This window comes from Xyrauchen texanus, chromosome 4, assembly GCF_025860055.1.
Source record: "Xyrauchen texanus isolate HMW12.3.18 chromosome 4, RBS_HiC_50CHRs, whole genome shotgun sequence".
Classification (NCBI taxonomy): Eukaryota; Metazoa; Chordata; class Actinopteri; order Cypriniformes; family Catostomidae; genus Xyrauchen; species Xyrauchen texanus.
In genome coordinates, this window is record NC_068279.1 from 27,519,349 (window position 1) to 27,538,773 (window position 19,425).

The 19,425-nt window shown below is 36.9% G+C and overlaps 1 protein-coding gene and 1 long non-coding RNA gene across 3 annotated transcripts; one reads left to right on the forward strand and one right to left on the reverse strand.

The window, feature by feature from the left end:
* LOC127639877 (uncharacterized) lies at nt 1-8,872 on the forward strand. 2 transcript variants are annotated; one of them, XR_007970023.1, is made up of 5 exons: nt 1-68; nt 947-4,563; nt 4,867-6,971; nt 7,058-7,207; nt 8,411-8,872. It is a non-coding gene; the product is annotated as an uncharacterized LOC127639877 (long non-coding RNA). The 2 variants fall into 2 exon arrangements; XR_007970022.1 differs by lacking the exon at nt 8,411-8,872 and adding an exon at nt 7,288-7,631.
* A 5,646-nt stretch (nt 8,873-14,518) lies between these two features.
* LOC127639851 (myelin protein zero-like protein 2) lies at nt 14,519-18,892 on the reverse strand. The gene is made up of 4 exons (XM_052122146.1): nt 18,708-18,892; nt 16,784-16,953; nt 16,294-16,504; nt 14,519-15,007 (listed from the first exon to the last, which is right to left on the reverse strand). The coding sequence occupies exons 1-4, from the start codon at nt 18,760-18,762 to the stop codon at nt 14,877-14,879; spliced, it is 567 nt and encodes a 188-aa protein (XP_051978106.1). The 5' UTR covers nt 18,763-18,892; the 3' UTR covers nt 14,519-14,876.
* Nucleotides 18,893-19,425: the final 533 nt, after the last annotated feature.

Sequence of the window (19,425 nt, forward strand, 5' to 3'; positions counted from 1 at the left end):
GGCGGCTGCGATTGGATCAAGCCAGACGCTTTCGGCAGGAAAATAAAGGCTAATTTCAAGTTGTTAAGGTAAAAAATAATATTGGATTGCGCCTGATATAATTAATTTAACACCTTCTGAATTGAAATAATGCATAATTACTTAATAATTGAATCGTTAAATTACAAGTAAATCGTGTTGGAAATTGTGTATCAAATTTGATACTGCAGGTATTAATGGTGCTTTATGTCTAAACAGTAATGTCAAATTGTAGTAATGTTATCTACTTTATGACTACCACAAAGTAAAATAAAAGGACTGGAAAAAAGATCTATGTAAAAAAAAAAAGAGAGAAAAACTGCCTAAAATGTTCTATGTTTTCAAACTGTTAAAGGCATAATAGATTTTTTTTGTATCTAAAATCTGCACTGTTGTAAGCAAAACGTTCCCAAAAAGCCTGATGTATCAAATGTGATACAAAAAATATGTCATAAACAAAAAAAAACAGTGATTTTGATTCAAGGCTTAATAAACATCTAATTTCCAAAAATATATAATTTTCTGCCATTTTTTTTTACGTGTCAGGCATTAAAGGGGTATTACACAAAGATCAAATTTCACACAATAGCTCACACAAACCCAGATAGTACCAGAATAATAGTACATTTAGAGTTTGAAATCAAAGTCTGATTAAACCTGCCTCCAAATGATTAGTCAATGCAGTTCAGCTGAGTGAAGGTGATAACTAGACAGGCACTCCCTAATTACTGATGGTGCCTGGTGATCTGCTAGGTACTCAAATAAAATTCAGTTGTTAGGATTTTAGGACGCCACCTGCCTAAACACACATATGAACACATTTGTAATTGTGATTTTCAATGTTGCCTTTGCTTTAAGCTTACTAGAAATGTATTCGTATGAGAACATAAATTTTCTAGATTTGCTTATCTCTTGCTCTTTTCTTTAGTGAGGCTGGTGGGGGACAGACTGTCCTGCAAGTGTTCCTAAATGAGGGTGGCTGGAGAACAGTGTGTGCTGATAACTGGAGAACTATGCACACATGGATAACCTGTCAACAACTGGGCTTTACACTATAAGCAGCACATAGATGGCACATACGATTAAAAGCAATGGCCAGTCAAATTAAAAGCTTATTAAAAAAACATCATTTTTAATATTAATATAACTAAGAGAAACATCCTTCTTAGTACTGTATGAACCAAAAAATACAATTGGTAATGTCTTTGTGTTTATGAAGAATTCTACATTACAGGAGTCCACGAAGTACAAGAGTCACAGTGAAGAGTCTACTATGCCGACGATACACAACTTAATATTTCTTCAAAGAGATTTCACAATTCTCGAAATTAGCAGAGTGTATCAATGAAATAAAAGATTGGATGGCCAGACATTTCTTTCTACTCAATTCTGACAAAACAGAGGTACTAATTATTGGACCAAAAAACTCTAAAAATAAACCACTACAGTATAATTTGACTCTCGATGGATGTACTGTTACACCATCTTCAACAGCGAAGAACTTAGGTGTTATATTTGAAACCAATCTGTCCTTTGAAAATCTAATTACCAATGTTTGTAGAACAGCATTCTTCCACCTAAGAAATATCGCTAAATTACAACACATGCTCTCTGTTGCTGATGCCAAAAAATGAATTAATGTGTTCATGACCTCAAGAGAAGATTATTGTAATGCATTACTGGGAGGATGTCCAGCAAAATCAATAAATAAACTTCAGTTGGTTCAAAATGCAGCAGCCAGAGTGCTGACTAGAACCAATAAATATGATCATATTAGCCCCATTTTATCATCGTTACATTGGCCTACCTGTTAAATTCTGTATTCATTTTAAAATTCTGTTTACTACGTACAAAGCTTTGAATGGTTTAGCTCCACAGTACTTAAGTGACCTTCTGACACGCTATATTCCATCATGTTCATTACGATCGAAAAATTCTGGCCTGTTAATAGTTCCTAGAATATCAAAATCCACAAAAGGAGGTAGATCATTTTCATATTTGGCTCCTAAACTATGGAATAGTCTCCCTAACACTATTTGGGACTCAGACACACACTCAGTTTAATTCTAGACTAAAGACTCATCTATTTAGCCAGGCATACACCTAATTTATCCTCCAACCCACAATTAGGCTGCTTTAATTTAGTCTGCCGGAACCAGAAACCAGAAATATTGATCACGATCTATATCTATGCAATAAATTGAATGGCATCTATGCTTATATTATTTTATTTGTTTCCCTGTCTCAACCTCGGGACTCCTATCCTGAGGTCACCAGGACCGGCTGGATCCAGCACCAATCATGCTTCGTGTTGGACTCCACAGCTATGTGTCGCTGAATGATGATGACTAAATGCAGCCAGTGCCAGCCAAACATCACTTCAGTCTATTATGATGGACTTCAGAGGATGAACTGATGCCAACTCCAACTATAAGACATGGGATACTTCATATGCCATTGTCTGAACCTTGGATTTAGGATGGACCACACCAAACCTCACTGAAATTACCGGCCAGGTTGAATTGCGATGCACCTCACTGATCTCTGCCTGCATCACCTCGGTCTATTGATGGACTGCGATCTTGAAATGGAATACATAGACTACCAATTGCCAATAAAAGCCTTCATCAGCCAATTAACAAGGACAATTGCATCTATGTGAACTTCTGCAGTTAATCCAGGATGGACTTCAAAGAAATTGGTCATTAATCTTACAGTTCAAACAAAATCGATGTTTAAACACTGACCCTTAACAGTTACTTAGTTTAATAATTTTAAACCATGACTTGAACTATACATAAATAATATTTACATTGTTAGTAAGAGGGGAATTGGCCCCGACAGTGAGTCTGGTTTCTCCCAAGGTTATTTTTCCTCCATTAATCAACATCTTGTGGAGTTTTGTGTTCCTTGCCACAGTCACTTTCGGCTTGCTCACTGGGGTTATTAATACAATTACTATTTAATTACTTGTTTTTAACACTATAAACAATCGTATTTTATCTAATTACACAATGATGATTCATCGACATTATAGACATTACAATTTTATCTTCTGTTAATGCCTGACCTTCTGTAAAGCTGCTTTGAAACAATGTGTGTTGTGAAAGGTGCTATACAAATAAAATTGACTGAAATTGACTAACATCAAGCCTTCAGAATGCACATGCTACAGCGAGCACTGAATCTAAACACACTGACATCCAGAGTTTCCTCACACCCAAGTGCTCTGCACTATGAGATATGAAGTATTTTATTAGAAACTATTATTACAAGATATGATTTACAAGTATAAATTATGATCTCTCTCTTTTTCTTGCCAGTGATAAATGTTTCTCTGGCTCAGTGGTGTCTTTGTCCTGCTCTGGTAAGAATGTGTGTTGGTGTATGTACTTTTTATTTTATTTTTAATGCAGATTTGGAGTAAAAAGGTAAATGCATTACATAGTCATACCTCAAGAATTTGGCCGCCGCTGCTGTTTTTAAAACATGTATGTCGATTACAAAATGGAAAACATTATAGTCTTTATTTATTAACTTGTTAGCAACATACTTAAAAAAACACACACACAGCAGCTTAAAAATTCCGGTTTGTGATCTGATTCATTTATATTTTAGACCAATTTATATTCAAGTAATTTACACCACAGACTAAAACTGCCATTTAAAAACACATTGGACAATCCAGAGGGAACCAATGGCTCACAAATTCTGATCTAATTCTGTATCTTATCACATGGCTTGTTGAGTGCGTTACTGTGGAGACAAATACTGTGATACTGCATGTGGAGGCTTCACTCTATACTCCGCGGAATCCATGCACAACTCGCCACAAGCCCCACCAAGAGCAAACTACATTATAGCGACCACGAGGCGGTTACCTCATGTGACTCTTACCCTCCCTAGCAACCGGGCTAATTTGGTTGCTCAGGAGACCTTGCTGGAGTCACTCAGCACGCTTTGGATTCAACTCGCGACTCCAGGGTTGGTAGTCAGCGTCTTTACTCTCGGAGCTACCCAAGCCCCCCTAGTTTTCAAAACACTTCATTTTCAGTGGAGGAAAATGCTGCTCCGGTGTGTTTGAGAGGCGTAAGCATTGCAAAGTCAATGCATTGGTTTTCAAACAAAAACTTGTGTGGACAGCCTAAATGATGATAGACGATATCTACTATAACTCACAGTAACACTGTTCAAATAAAGACACAGAAGTGACAGGACAGGAATTATTTGATAGAGGAAAAACATTGTGTCTAATTTGGTGACTTTGAACAGCATTGTATAATGCAATTACCAGAAGGTGAGTAAATGTGGACCAAATGTAACATTTTTTTTTTTTTTTATCTTTCACTGAAGACAAAGTAAACATGCTTTGGGTGGATGAAGATCAATTTGTTGCTGTGCTTTTACAGACTGTGGGGAGGTGTAGGGAGAGGACCGTATTGTTGGTGGGGTGGACACAGAAATACAACTTTGGCCATGGCAGGCGTGCGGAGGAGTATTGCTGTCCACAAGCTGGATTGTTTCATCAGCTCACTGTTTCACAAGGTGAGACACATGCCAACACAACACATGTCTGGTACATTTCTAGTAAGTAATCTGACAATTGGAACTTTCCATTATTTCACCATAAAATTTTTAAGCTGATGCCTTGTGAAATGTCTAATTTGGGGGAAACCAAATTAGACATTTAAATAACATAAAATTTTAAATAAAATTATACTTGAATACATTTAAATAAAATAAAATTTTAAATAAAATTATACTTGAACACTTTTTTATGTGATTAAACTTGGACTGTGGTTTTTGATGAAGGTGTGATAACTTGTTGTCTCTCTCATTCGCACACAGACTCCCAGTCGAACACAAGCGCTGAGTCGATGGACTGTGGTGTTAGGAGTGACCCAACTAGGGATATCCAAGGGTGTCACCGTTGAGTTGATTGTTGTCCATGAGGACTACAGCCGCTTGAGTAATGACTTCGACATCGCCTTGCTAAAACTCACGTGACCTGTCAAACTTGGGGGTATTACATCCATCCATTAAGATCTTAACTCCAATATTAGAGAGCCGAAGTGATAAGTTCTAAGGACTATACTTTTTTGGAAAATCTCACTCAAGCATCTATAACCAACAGGTAAACATATCTTAGACTTGGGCTATTTTTTGTCCCTTCTGAAAAGACCAGCATGTTGTGCTTTGGCTGCTGGTCAACCAGCATTTTGAAAAAGCAGGGTTTGCTGCCAATTATGGTGTTAAGATGCATTCAGTATTTTTCACTCTCAAAGAAATTAATTGTAATTTTGAAACATGTATAAAGTCATGAGCACTCACATGAGACGAAGACTCTATCAGTAACCTTATAAAAGCGTTTTTTTTTTACTTTGAAAAGGTCTCCTTGTGGGGACTGTCATGTTAGAATTGTATGACCAGTGGCCTTTGACCCTGTTTACACCTGGTATTAAGATGCGTCTCTGTTGAGCCTGTCACATGTGATCACATTGTTGTTTACACCTGGTCACTTATTGTAAATGCATCTCCTGATTTGGAGGGGTTTTGGTTTCATGAAGACATATGGAACGGGAGCCAGCTGATATGTGATAGCTATGCGGTATGTGTAAACCTCACTCCCCTGACCTCAAGGTACACTAGCGACTGATGCTAGAGGCTGTAGCCTTTAGCTGCCTTGTTAGCAGGCCCGCCTCCCATGCCAGCTGATGCCGGTTCCAGTCCCACTCAGAGTGTCAAGCAGGACCGGTTACACAGATCAATCTCTATGTCAGCGTGCTACTGGATGTCATTAAAGCGCAACAAAGTCAGAAAAGACAGAGCCTGAAAAAGGCACGCTGTTTCTCACAGATGCAGCTGAAATTTTATTCAAGCACAATAGTGAATTGCCTGTATTAACCTGAGGTGCAGATGTTCGTGCTTCTCATAAGTCCCTGCATGTTGATTTTAAAGACACTGAAAATATGGGAAGTTCTCATGTTTGTGAAATATCCTTTTTTTTTTTTTTTTTTAATCATCCGATGGGTTTTTAAAGCTGCTTGTAACTGGCTAAGTTTAAACTCTTGGTTTAGCACAGCAGTTGATTGACTGGTGAGAGATGGTGCTTCATTGCTGCTGGGATGCATACAGGACAGTTTAGCTTTTACACCTCAAATATGATGCTGTTTCATGCGTTTTTGACCACATTTGTATGTGGTTTATGTGATCCAATCACAAAATGTTTTAGACCCCTTTTAGACCTGTGACCACATGTGATCGGATCACCTGAAATGTATCTTAATATCAGGTGTAAATGGGATCATATACTACTGGCTTAATCTCTGTAATCGCCCTGTTTTTGACATGGCTGACTGTGAATAGGGAATTTCTACAATGGCATCTGAAACTGAAAACGAATGATTGAGTGATGCTGCATCCAAGCCCGTAGATGTCCAAGTCCACAACCTTTAAAGATACTTCATTAAATTCCTATTTTTGATGACAAAGGGAAACTCTTTTTAGCAAAAGATGCCTCACTAATAAATGGTGAGACTCATTAATGAGCTTTTATGTTCATGCAAAACTGATGGAATCAGTAGTTTGTCTATCATGAGAAAAACATATTCGTTCAATGGCATTGTCATATCTCCCATTTTCTACACTCAGAATCAATCTTACCAGTTTGTTTGCCTCCACACCAGCTGCCTGTGAAGGACATGTTTGTAGTGACTGGATAGGGCATGCTACAGGAGAAGGGTAAGAGGGAGTGTTGCTTTTTGTTTTTTGCCCTGTCTCATTTCCATATTCTCCCTTTTTATTCCACAGGTGTGTTGCACTCAGTATTGCAAAAGACTTCAGTGCCACTTATTGACAGATCAGAGTGTTCCAAGCCCTCAGTTTATGGTTCAACAATTACTCCTGGAATGCTTTGTGCTGGATTCCTTGAAGGAAATGTAGATGCGTGTCAGGTATCGAAATAATAAATAAACAGACAAGCCAACGATTTAAACTAAATACAACCACCAACTATTTAAAAGTGTTCTCTCACTTTTAGGGAGACAGTGGTGGTCCACTCGTGTACCTATCATCACGTTGGCAATTATTGGGCATAGTGAGTTGGGGAGTGGGATGTGCACATGAGGGAAAACCAGGAGTTTACACCTATGGCAGTCAACTTCTTGACTAGATCTATGTTGTAATGGAGGTATGTTCTCATAGTTGTCCACATAAATATGAAGACATTTTAGAACTGAAACTATAATTCCAGATTGACTCCCATTTTAGATGCACCCATGAGAACGAGAAGCACGGACACATCACTGCTTGGTATTGAGACATGCAGAGGATGCACAACCAAACTTCAGTGTTCTTGCACCTAGGCATGACAGTGCAATTGTCCAAGAACAATTATTATTATTTTTATTTTTTTTATCAGTTTTGCTCTTCGATTTGTCTTGAGTATTGCCAAAAATATGTGCTTTTTAGTCATGATTATTAAAAGTGGCAATTTTCCAGTTAGCCTGTTGTATGCACTGTCAACCTTTTATAGCTATAAATAAATGTTTTAATATTTGTTCTAATCAAGCTGTTTGAGGACCAACAAATGAAGTAATAAAGATCTTAATGCATTTACCACTCAAGCAAACTTCAGTTTATTTTTTTTTATCCAAAACATTTTATTTTAATAACTTCTTATAATAAAGTATAATGTGCATAATTGTGCAGTCCCATGTGGAATAACAAGCCTTCCTACTGGCTAAAAGGGACAAGGATTCTGGGCTGGTGAAGCATCAATGCTATAGCATGTGGGCATTATGCACAGAGTTTGACAAGGGGCTGATTTCAAACAATGTCTACTGTCTGTGGTTAAACTGAGATTTAAAATCAAGGACTATTGACTCCTTGGCCCAAGCAATATTAGAGTATGGGCTTTATAAGCCCTGTGTGTTTTTGGAAAATGTTGACATATAGGCAACATTTGAAAATGTATGAATGTCTTTGCATTATTTTACAAAACTTTCAAGAAGCATATATTTTTAAAATAAAATAGCATAAGGGCACTTTTCAGGCAAAACATTAAAACAAATAGGAGGGAATTAATAAACAATACAAGATAGATATACAAGAACTATTGTTCATATTTAAGATAAGAATTTGGAAATGTTTAGTTTAAAGTTTGTTAAACATACTGGAACATGCCCATAATTAATGTGATAAATGTATAGAACTATTTGTTTTCCACATGGTTTGATATCTTTCTATCTGATGCAATTAAATACATTTTAATTGGCTTAAGTGTTCAAAAGTATCCAAATACTTTTTGGGGCTGCTTTATATAAAGACTTTTTTTTCCCTTTTTTTTTCCTTCTCTCCCCTCTTTATTTCTTTCTTTCTTTGTCTTTTTCAGTAAGGAGTGTATTGTCACCTACTACTGATAATACAGAGAATGGTGTCGGCTTCTAAATCTACACCACAGAAATGTGTGTTCCATGTACACACACATGGAAACCTGGATCATTTCTGCTCTACCGTTCAAGGACAAACTGTGAATTCAATCTTAATTCAGTCAATCGTGCAGCCTTGATGGATATCATACCGATGTCTCAAATGTAAAAATCTGCAGGTTCCAGAGTGTTTTGAATGGTTTCCCCCTTATCATACAGTAAGTGCCACTTTTACCATCAATGCCACGTTTATAACTTCGGTATTTCCACATTTATGTGAAAATGACAATGAATAACAATTAAACAATACATGTCCTTTGGAGTGCCAAACCATCTACGTACTTTGGATATCATTATTTCTGGATTGTGCATTTAAATTCACAGTTTTGACCAAGTGTGTGGTCGCAATGCTTTTTCTCTGTGTGTGAATAGGCAGAACTGTAGATCTAATGACACTTAGAAACAATTAACCATTATTTTTTGTTCTTCCAGTCAAAATTAAAAAATGTATGACAACTGTAACTAATCAATTCTGGCAAGTGACCATGGTATAAACAGGTTAAGATTATCCCTTACTTATATTTAAATAGCCTCTATTGTTTGCATAATAGCACAAGTTTGGAGCATGCCATAGCATATACTGAACATTGTAATAGGGATTTTTGATTAAAATCTGTTCACCAAAGAGATTTAGTTATGTTTTTCACTGATTTGGGGTCACCATTTCTGCAGATTACAACTACACCAGTGGGTGGCGACAGATGAACATATTTATTTTAAGAGCGAGTCATTGACAACAGAAGTGAACAATAATGATTTCTTCACTTAATAGATTGATTCACAAACAAAACACTAAGTATACAGGCACTCCACACCCAGGTTAATATAATTTTGTCCTCAGGCATTGCGAGAAGGAACGGAGTAAAGTTTTTTAGCAGCATGAAGGCCATTAACGCAGCGATGAAACTGCCAACACTGGAGGCAATGATGATGGTGTGTTATCAACCTCCCTTACTGAGACCGAGAGAAAAGCACAGCAACAAAAATTATATAAAATTATTATTTTTTTTTTTATTTATTTTTTTTAAAAAAAAGAGAGAAACAGAAAATGAAAAGGGGAAAAATTAAGATGAGTTACTTAACTGAAGACCTTGAGGGGTCTTCATGTAGCTACATTGTTTTACCGTGGATTATTTCATCAGCGGTGCTGTTGTGCATGCGTCCACAAGCCTGCAACGCCGTGCCCATATTAATGAGTGTTGGTCAAAGAATAGATTAAAACAGGGGTGTCAAGCTCTATTTCAGCCTGGGCCACATTAGGGTTTATTTGTGCCCTCAAAGGGCCCTTTGAAAATGTGGCACCTGCTTTGATAGCACACATGCAACTATTATTACATGTTATGTGCATTGAAATGCACATTTGACAGTAGGCCTACAGCATTGATTTTGAGGTTGGGACACAGATGCAAATTATAATATTAACAACAGTAACATCTGTGGAAGAAAAACATCTTATTAAATGGCTAAATTGAAATATTCTGACAGTGTGAATGAGTTGGGTCTTCTTTACCGATTCCTTTCATCAGATCCTACTAATTAAACTACAGTCATGTCTTGGAATTTCTGAAGGCAAACAAAACAACATATATTTTCCTACAATCAAAGAGCATTACAAGAGTACAGATTTTACACAGATGGAAAACTGATAGCTTGGACCATAATTCTGAAAATGCACCACAGTTCTACCATAGTATCCATTGTTTTAACCATGGGCAAACTGGCCATTTGAAATCGGTCTATAATTAGCCAGTTCTCCAGGATCAAGTTTTGGCTTCTTAATAAGCAGTTTGATAACTGCCATTTTAAAGTTTCTTGGGACATGTCCTAAGGATAGCGAGGAGTGAATAATATTAAGAAGAGGTTCTGAAATTACAGGAGATACATATGTTAAGAGCTTAGTTGGTATAGGATCTAACAAACTTGTTGTGGTTTTTGATGTTTTGATAAGTTTTGTTAACTCTTCATGACCTATGACAGTGAAGGATTGAAGTTGCATATGTGAGGAAAATTATTAGATACTGTTTTCTGAGGTGCTGTGACAGATGATTGCATAATTCCAATTTTATTTCTGATTATTTAAACGTTATCTGTAAAGAAAGTCATTACTATTGTGCTGCGACGAAATATCTGGTTCTGTTGAGGCTTTATTCCTAACCAATTTAGCCACAGTACTGAATAAACACCTAAGATTGTTGTGGTTATTTTCTATGAGTTTACTAAAATATGCTGACCTAGTAGCTAAAAACATTAACATTCCATGCACCATGAAATACTTCTAATTTTGTATTCTTCCACATGCACTCCTTTTTCTGAGCTGCTCTCTTGAGAGCACGAGTGTGATCATTGTACTATGGTGCAGGGCTTATTTCTTTAATTTTCTTTAAACTAAGTGGGGCGACAAGATCAAGAGAAGACTGTATTTATATTTTCTGTTATTTCATCAAGTTCTTCTGGGCTTTGGGGTTTACCGAATATATGAAATAGATCTGGAAGATTATTAGTGAAGCTATCTTTAGTGGTCGAAAGAATAGTTCTACCTGAACGATAGCGTGGTGTGATTTGAGTAACATTAGCTGATTGCAGCATACAAGAGACGTGGTAATGATCTGAGATGTCAGCGCTCTGCTGCAGAATTTCTATATTATCAACATCACCATATGATAGAATTAAATCTAGCGTATGATTATGGCGATGAGTTGGCCCTGTTACATTTTGTCTGACTCCAAGAGAGTTGAGAATATCGATAAATGCTAATCCCAATGTATCATTTTCATTATCTATGTGAATGTTGAAGTCACCAACAATTAAAGCTCTATCTACAGTTACTACAAGATCTGATAAAAAATAGGCAAATTCACCAAGGAAATCAGAATAAGGCCCGGGTGATCTATACGCTGTAGCAAGGGTAAAAGACAACATCGTTTTTTATTTATATCTGATGGGGTCACATAAAGCATTATTAAGACTTACATTTATATCCTGTCCTCTGAGTAACACCAAAAACTTCACTGTAAATTATAGCAACACCTCCTCCTCAACCCTTCAGATGAGGCTCATGTTTATAACAGTAACCTGGGGGAGTAGATTTATTTAAACTAATATATTCATCCGGTTTAAGCCAGGTATCAGTCATACATAGTGCAACCAAATTATGATCTGTAATAATTTCATTTACAATTATTGCTTTGGTAGAAAGAGATCAAATTTTTTGTAGCCCAATCTTTACATATATGATGTTTATCTTTAATTTGTTTGTTTTGTTCAAATTTGACCGTAATAAAAAAATATTCTAAATTATTTAGTGAGGGTTTTGTGGTTGGTAGTTCGGGGAACAGACACAGTCTCAATGAGATATCTAGCTGATACTGTCTCTATGTGTTGTAGTTTATGTGACCTGTATGACGTCTCAAGGCAGTTAGCAGATGTTCGGATTAACCAGTTTGTCTGCTTCCTGACCTGGGCCCCAGTTATTCATACTATCATTATCAAATCACAATAATGGTTACAACTAAAAACAAAATATTATGTATAAGATAAGCTCTTAATAATCACTAAATGACACATAACTGCAAATACAATAACAGCAGCATTTATAAAATCAGCAAACAGTAAAGCTATGAGCAGTACATAGTCATTTACATAATTTATTCATTCAGCGTGGCATGCTAAATAATGCTCATGCCTGATAATAAGCAGCAACTAAGTCATGAAAAATATTACTTTGTGGCTATTTGAGGCTTTCTTTGTTTGAAGGAAAGCAGAAACAGTACTTGCCAAAGCACTGGGCTTTTCACTTTTTCTCAATATTCTGGGAAAGGAATTAAAACACTGCAGATATAAAGATGCAACAAACTCACATAGAGGGAAAGTATGAGCAATTAATCTGCTAAATATATGCAAAGCTCTACACTTAGAGGTATGTTTATTTATTTATATATATTTATATTTGTATATTTATATAAATTATGTACATATTCTGGGCAAATTTGTTTTCACTGATATTTTAAAATAAAAATGTACATGATATTTTAAGCATTGTCATCAGTGTCCTGCTGTGTGACACTTTCTTCATCTATTTTAAACTACATTTTATGATTTTGTATAGCTATAAATACATAGTTGAAGGCAGAAGATTACATACACCTTAGACAAATACATTTAAATTAAGTTTTTCACAAATCCTGACATTTAAATGAAAACCATAATTTAATGTACAGCTGCTTTGACAAAACGCCTGTTGTGAAAAGCATTATACAAATACATATGACTTGACTTTGGAAGTATATGGTTATATATGTTTGAGTTCATATTGAAAATTTTGACTTTTAATTGCAGACATTGGCATCATGGCAAATATGAGAACAGTGTGTTCCACTCTTCCGAAACTCTAGAGGAGAATTCTGAGAAGCAGCAGAATTAAGAAAAGTTCTCAATATGCTTTAAAATTAATCTCATCTGCAATATCAAGTTTTGTTATGTTCTATAGGTCTTACAAGTTTAGTTTGCCTCTTTTTTTTTTACACTTTTGTACTCTAATTGCATTAAAGCTCCAAGATTTATGTGACGCATTCAGAATATACTGAACAATCAATGAGGTAATATTTGCAGAATCTTTAGTTATAGCTCATTTGTACAGTGCTGTATATGGTTTGAGATGCTCAGGCCCAACCAAAGTTAAACACAGAGGAATAGTTCAAAGAAATTAGATATGTCTAAGGAATAGCAAATTCATTCATCATATACTCAACCTCATCTGGTTTCAAAAACCCAAATACATTTCTTCTCGTGAACACATTTACATTTATGCATTTGGCAGATGCTTTTATCCAAAGCGACTTACAGTGCCCTGGAGTTAAGTGCCTTGCTTAAGGACACAATGGTGGTGGCTGTGAGGATCAAACCAATCAAGTCAAGTCCCTAAACATATTTTGTGTTTCACATAATACAAAGCGTCACACTGGCTTGGAACAACATGAGGGTAGGGAAATGATGACAGAAATTTAAATTATGACAATAAGCTCAGTCCGATGATGCTGTGACACACCACCCCAGACCATGACAGACCCTCCACATCCAAATTGATCCCGCTCCAGAGTACAGGCCTTGGTGTAACGACTTGTCAGTGAAGAGCACTTTTTGCCAGTCCTGTCTGGTCCAGTGAAGGTTGGTTTCTGCCCAGAGGCGACGTTTTTGCCAGTGATGCTAAGGACCTGCCTTACAACAGGCCTACAAGCAGGGCTGGACTGGTAATCTGGCATACCGGGCATTTTCCCGGTGGGCCGACACACTTTGGGGCAATCAGGGGTGGACTGGCCATCGGGAGAACTGAGCGGGCCATTGGGTCGGCCACGAAACGTGCCGAATGGGCCGCGATAAGCAAAAATGAGCTGCTGCATAATGCAGGATGAACCACAAAACAGCACGTTCACTCAGATGAGCAGGGATGCTGGGAATCTTTCTTTTGGTGTTTTTCAGAGTCAGTAGAAAGGTCTCTCTAGTGTCCTAAGTTTTTATAACTGACCTTAATTGTCTACCATCTGTAAGCTGTTAGTATCTTAACGACCGTTCCACAGGTGCATGTTCATTAATTGTTTATGGTTCATTGAACAAGCATGGAAAACATTGTTTAAACCCTTTACAATAAAGATCTGTAAAGTTATTTAGATTTTTCTAAAATTATCTTTAAAATACAGTGTCCTGAAAAAGGGACATTTAGCTTTGCTTTGCCATGTATGTATGAGCTCTTTTAAATAAGACAATAAGACGAAATCTACACACAAGTTTTTTTTTTTAAATGTCAAGTTTACTTTTTATAAAAGTCTGATAAAATATTGTCAATAAAAAAAAAACTTTCAAATAGTTTTGGAAAATTTAACATATATATATAAACTATATATATATATATATATATAAAAACTGATATAAAACATTTTGAGACCAAAACAGTTACAAAAATTATTTGCTAATGATTTTTAAACTAGGGTTCAATTTACAAATTTGGGAGACTGCCGTTTGCAAAATGAAATCAATAGAACCATCATCAACACAAAACACAGTATGTAGATTTTAACAAGCATTTGCTTAACAGCAAAACATTCTGGAACAGCAGCATTATAACTGAACAAAGAATCCCATGACCCTTTAAGATGTGAGGTTTATGCAGCAGTTTTTGTATGTGTTAAATCATGTTTATGGTTATTATCTGATCCACTCCACCCAAGCTACAAGTACATTTCCAGAACCTTTGGTGAGCTATTTAATCGGATAGCCTCCTTTGTCACACTGGTTCATGAACCACACATACTTACACAGAAACAAACCCAGACATACGACATGCAGCGCTACAAATGAACAAACCACATCTGTAGGCTATTTGCCAATTCTGTACATGTTTGTACATACACATTTCCGAACAATGATGTAGATGAGGAGGATGAGAAAAATGACGCCAATAGATCCACCCACAGCTATTGTCAGAATTCCAATTTCAGAGAAGAACACTGGAAGTGGTAAAGAGAGAGAGAATGTATGTTCATTAAAGGATGAATGAGCCAAAAATAAACAAAGATCTACAGTTTCCTTAAAAAAATTATATATCAAGAATGGCCAGTAAACTAAATTTCACTCACTGTTCACACGGTTTTCTTGTTGACTATATTGTTACACTCTGTGTGAGTGCTCTGACAAGCCTGGCAGTTTCATACACTGATACCAGCAGTTGAAGGACAAATATATTTAAATCAACAGGGCTAAAAACACAACAGTCTGCTTATAAAACCTTCACCTCCACTGTGTGCTCAGAAAACACAAATATCCAAAGTCATAAAAATCAGTGAGAAACCAATGATCAAACACATCATAGCCAGTCTTAAAAATACACCCATAAAGTTCCATAAAAGCAAACCATCTGATTAATGCACAAAATATTTCAAGTCTTTTGAAGCCATATGATAGCTTTGTACATTATAGAAAGTCTGAAAATCTATAATCTGAATATAACTAGGGCTGGGTAAAAAAAAAAATCATTTTCCAATTAACTGCGATCTTCATTTGAACGATCCCGATTTAAATTTTTTGTTAAAAAAATCACAAGATCAATCTTTTACTCTATGCCAGGGATGCTCATTGTGTCAGCTGTTTGCAAGGCAACCACTAGTTGATCTTGTTAAAAGGCCAAAAGGAAAAGAGAGTGGAGAGAGAAACTACACAAATAATAAGAATCTTAAATATCACTTTTTAGTTCCTTATTTCAGTACCCAAGTGCACTTTTACTGAATGACAGGCAGCTTCTCTCTGTGTGCATGCTTATAATGCACACAGTGTGCTTTGAGAGTGCTCACGGTGTTGCTGTAATGCGAATACACATTATGACATACACATATTTAAATTTGAGGGCGCAAATGATACTTGGAAACTATAATGGAAGAGTGGAAGGTTTTCAGCAGATGACGACTTAAATTTCAGTCTTTTCCACACAAAGCTATCGCATGGCTTCAGAAGATTTAAGAATATAGACCATCAGTCACATTTACTACTTTTAAGGGGATTTTTTACAGTGCTTTCCAGTCATTTCTGAAGCAGCTGTAATCCCCATCATGGAAAAGAGCACTTTGGACATTCTGCGATATTCAGCATATCTTCTTTTGATCTTCCATAAAGACGAAAGGAGTCATATGGGTTTGGAATGACATGAGTAAATGACAGAATTTTTCATTTTCTTTAATGAAAGTTATTGTTGAAAAGTATCGTCAGCTTCACACTAATTTAATTCAGCATTTGGTATCACCTTTTTGGATGACTCTGAGGTTGATTTCACCTGCATAGCCCTGGATGTCGGGTGGATTTCGGACTTGGCAGCTGTAGATACCTTTTAAGCTGAACTGTACATCCTGCAGTGTGATGGAGGCGTCACCCTTCATTACATCACCAGACCATACAGCATGACCCTTAAACAGGCCACTTGATGGGGGATATGCTATTACCTGGTAGTGAAAAAACTGCGATGAAGAAAAGTAAGACAGATAAAGGATGAAAAGTGTAGTACAGCAGGACGTAGTATTGCCCATTTAAATAAGGTTGAAATTGACACATGAGGTAAAGATGTGAAAGAGATGAATGAGAGACAAGGGGGAAAGTGGATAGCAGATTGTTGAAGAGCACTTGTTTGTTATTAAAGGCAATTCTGGAATCATCATTTCACCTAATAATAAACAAAATCCTTTACTCAGATACATTAACTCATTTACAAATTTATACCCATTCCTACTTTTTCTCACCGATTCTTCTGTTGCCTTTCCGAGGGGCCGGAAACTCCAGGATATAGAGATTCTGTCTTCAGACAGCGGATGGGTGGATTTAAATGTACATTTGAGCTGTACTTCTGTTCCGTTGACTGCCTCAATCTCTTTTGAAACAAGTACCTCCATTCCCTCCACCTGATATACACCTGGTAACCATGAATTCTGATTTTACAAAGAGGAGCATAAACAAATAGCTTGTTGGGTGATATTTGCATTGGCACTAAATCTTGTCAAATCTGTGTGGCCTTCTTCCATACATAGAGAAAAGAGAAAACTATAGTGCCATCCCAAACTTTACGAATGCATTAATTATATATATATATATATATTTTTTTTTTTTTTACAAATTCAACACAAGATGGAAAATAAATACTGTGCTGACCTCAAAAGTCAGACTGCACTGGTTTGCAATATTTTTCATGAGACTGCTAATGTTGCTAACAGAGATTCCCGTAGTAGAAGGTAAATACTGTGACTGCCAATAATCAGCCTCCTTTCTCTTCTTCAATTAAACATTATTTGACCTGGCACTAACTTCATTTCACATACCCTTTTTAAGTTTCTCTACTAATCTAATTAAATGTTACCTCTTGTTATGAGCCAGAGAAAAAATTTCATTCTCAATCATTTCAAGATCAAATATTTTCAGTCTCAAATGTTAGCACACGTTACCTCTGAAAGTTTCTTGTGGTATCTGGCACCAAGACATTAGCAGCAGATCCTTCAAGTCCTGTATGTTGCAAGGTGGGGACTCCTTGATTCGGAGTTGTTGGTCCAGCACATCCCATTGATGCACAATTGGATTGACATCTGGGGAATTTGGAGGCCAAGACAACACCTTGAAGTCTTTGCCATGTTCCTCAAACTATTCCTGAACAATTTTTGCAGTGTGGCAGGGTGCATTATCCTGCTGAAAGAGGCCATTGCCATCAGGGAATACCATTGCCATGAAGGGTGTATGTGGTTTGCAACAATCTTTATGTAGGTGGTACGTGTAAAAGTAACAGCCACATGAATGCCAGGACCCAAGGTTTCCCAGAAGAACATTGCCCAGAGCATGACACTGCCTCCGCAGACCTCACCTGGTGCATCCTGCTGCCATCTCTTCCCCAGGTACACGACACACAGGTGCCCGGCCAACCACATGATCTAATACAAGCCACCTTCTTCCATTGCTTCCTGGTCCAGTTCTGACTCTCACTTGCCCATTGTAGATTCTTTCTGTGGTGGACAGGGGTCAGCATGGGCACTCTGACTAGTCTGCGGCTACGCAGCCCCATATACAGCAAACTGTGATGCACTGTGTGTTCTGACACATTTCTATCATGGCCAGCATTAAGTTTGTTCAGCAATTTGTGCTACAGTAGCTCTTCTGTGGGATCAGACCAGACAGGCTTGCCTTCACTCCCCACACACATCAATGTGTCTTAGTCACCCATGACCCTGTCACCGGTTCACCGGTTGTCCACTTGGACCACTTTTGGTAGGCACTAACCACTCCAGTTGTTTCTAACTACTAGTTTTAATCATCATTACTGCACTTGCCACCCAATTCAAGCTGCTGTAATGTCATAATTACCCCTTGGGGATCAGTCTAATCCCTTAAAATCTTATTTTATCTTATGTAGCAGTGCAAATTTTGTGTCATAGAATAACACTAAAACTAATCGTGGTTGAAACAAATTTTCTTGCGAAAGACCCAACAGTTTTACGAAACACTTTGTTAATGCTACTGAACACATCATGAAAGTGACAGTGTAAGTCACAATGTCAAAAGAATTAACAAGTCAGAATAACGTGTTTTCTACACCTTAAAAAACAACGCGCTAAATCAAACATCATAGAACAAAATAGGCTACATTACACAAGAATATTTTTATACTGGAAGGTGGAAACTCACCTGGCAAGACAAGAGCACAAAGTGCAGCAAACAGGTAAATCCATACTGGACTCATAAGACAAATACACAAGAGGAGCAAGCAGCGCTCCTATAAATGATACAACTTTAGCCGTGTATCTAGACGTTTACTCTGTTCACACTCAATTTCTAAGTATCAATCAGACTTGGGCATACTTGAGCACCGCGACTATGCTGAACCATCACACAAAACGTTGCTTCTCCGTGAGATTAATAGAGGAGGAGTTTGGGCAAAAAAACTGTCAGGCAAAGCAGTTTTCCTATTTCCATAAGTAGACTAAATTAGACCTGCTTTTTTGTGTGTATCCAGTGCATGTTGGTGCGTGGTGTGAGAGTTACTTACAGTTGTCAACCATGCAAAATGTATAAAATTATATAATTGAATTTTTACTTAGAAACGTTTCATTACAACTTGTATTCCCCTCATTAAAATGTGCAGTCAAAGAAAGCGTAGAATCACAAGTCAGTTGTCACAACTGACCTGTGATTCTACGCTTTCTTTGACTATGCCGCCTTCTTGTGGTATATTGAAGAACTGCAGCTGATGTTAAAGGAACAGTTCGCCCAAAAACGACTTCACCAGAACTCATTTGAAGAAAAATGGTAAAATATCTTAAATAGCTATATGTTCTTAAAATGCAAGTGAATGACTATTTCTCTTTTGAAGCTCCAAAAATCACAGACAGCCAGCATAAATGTC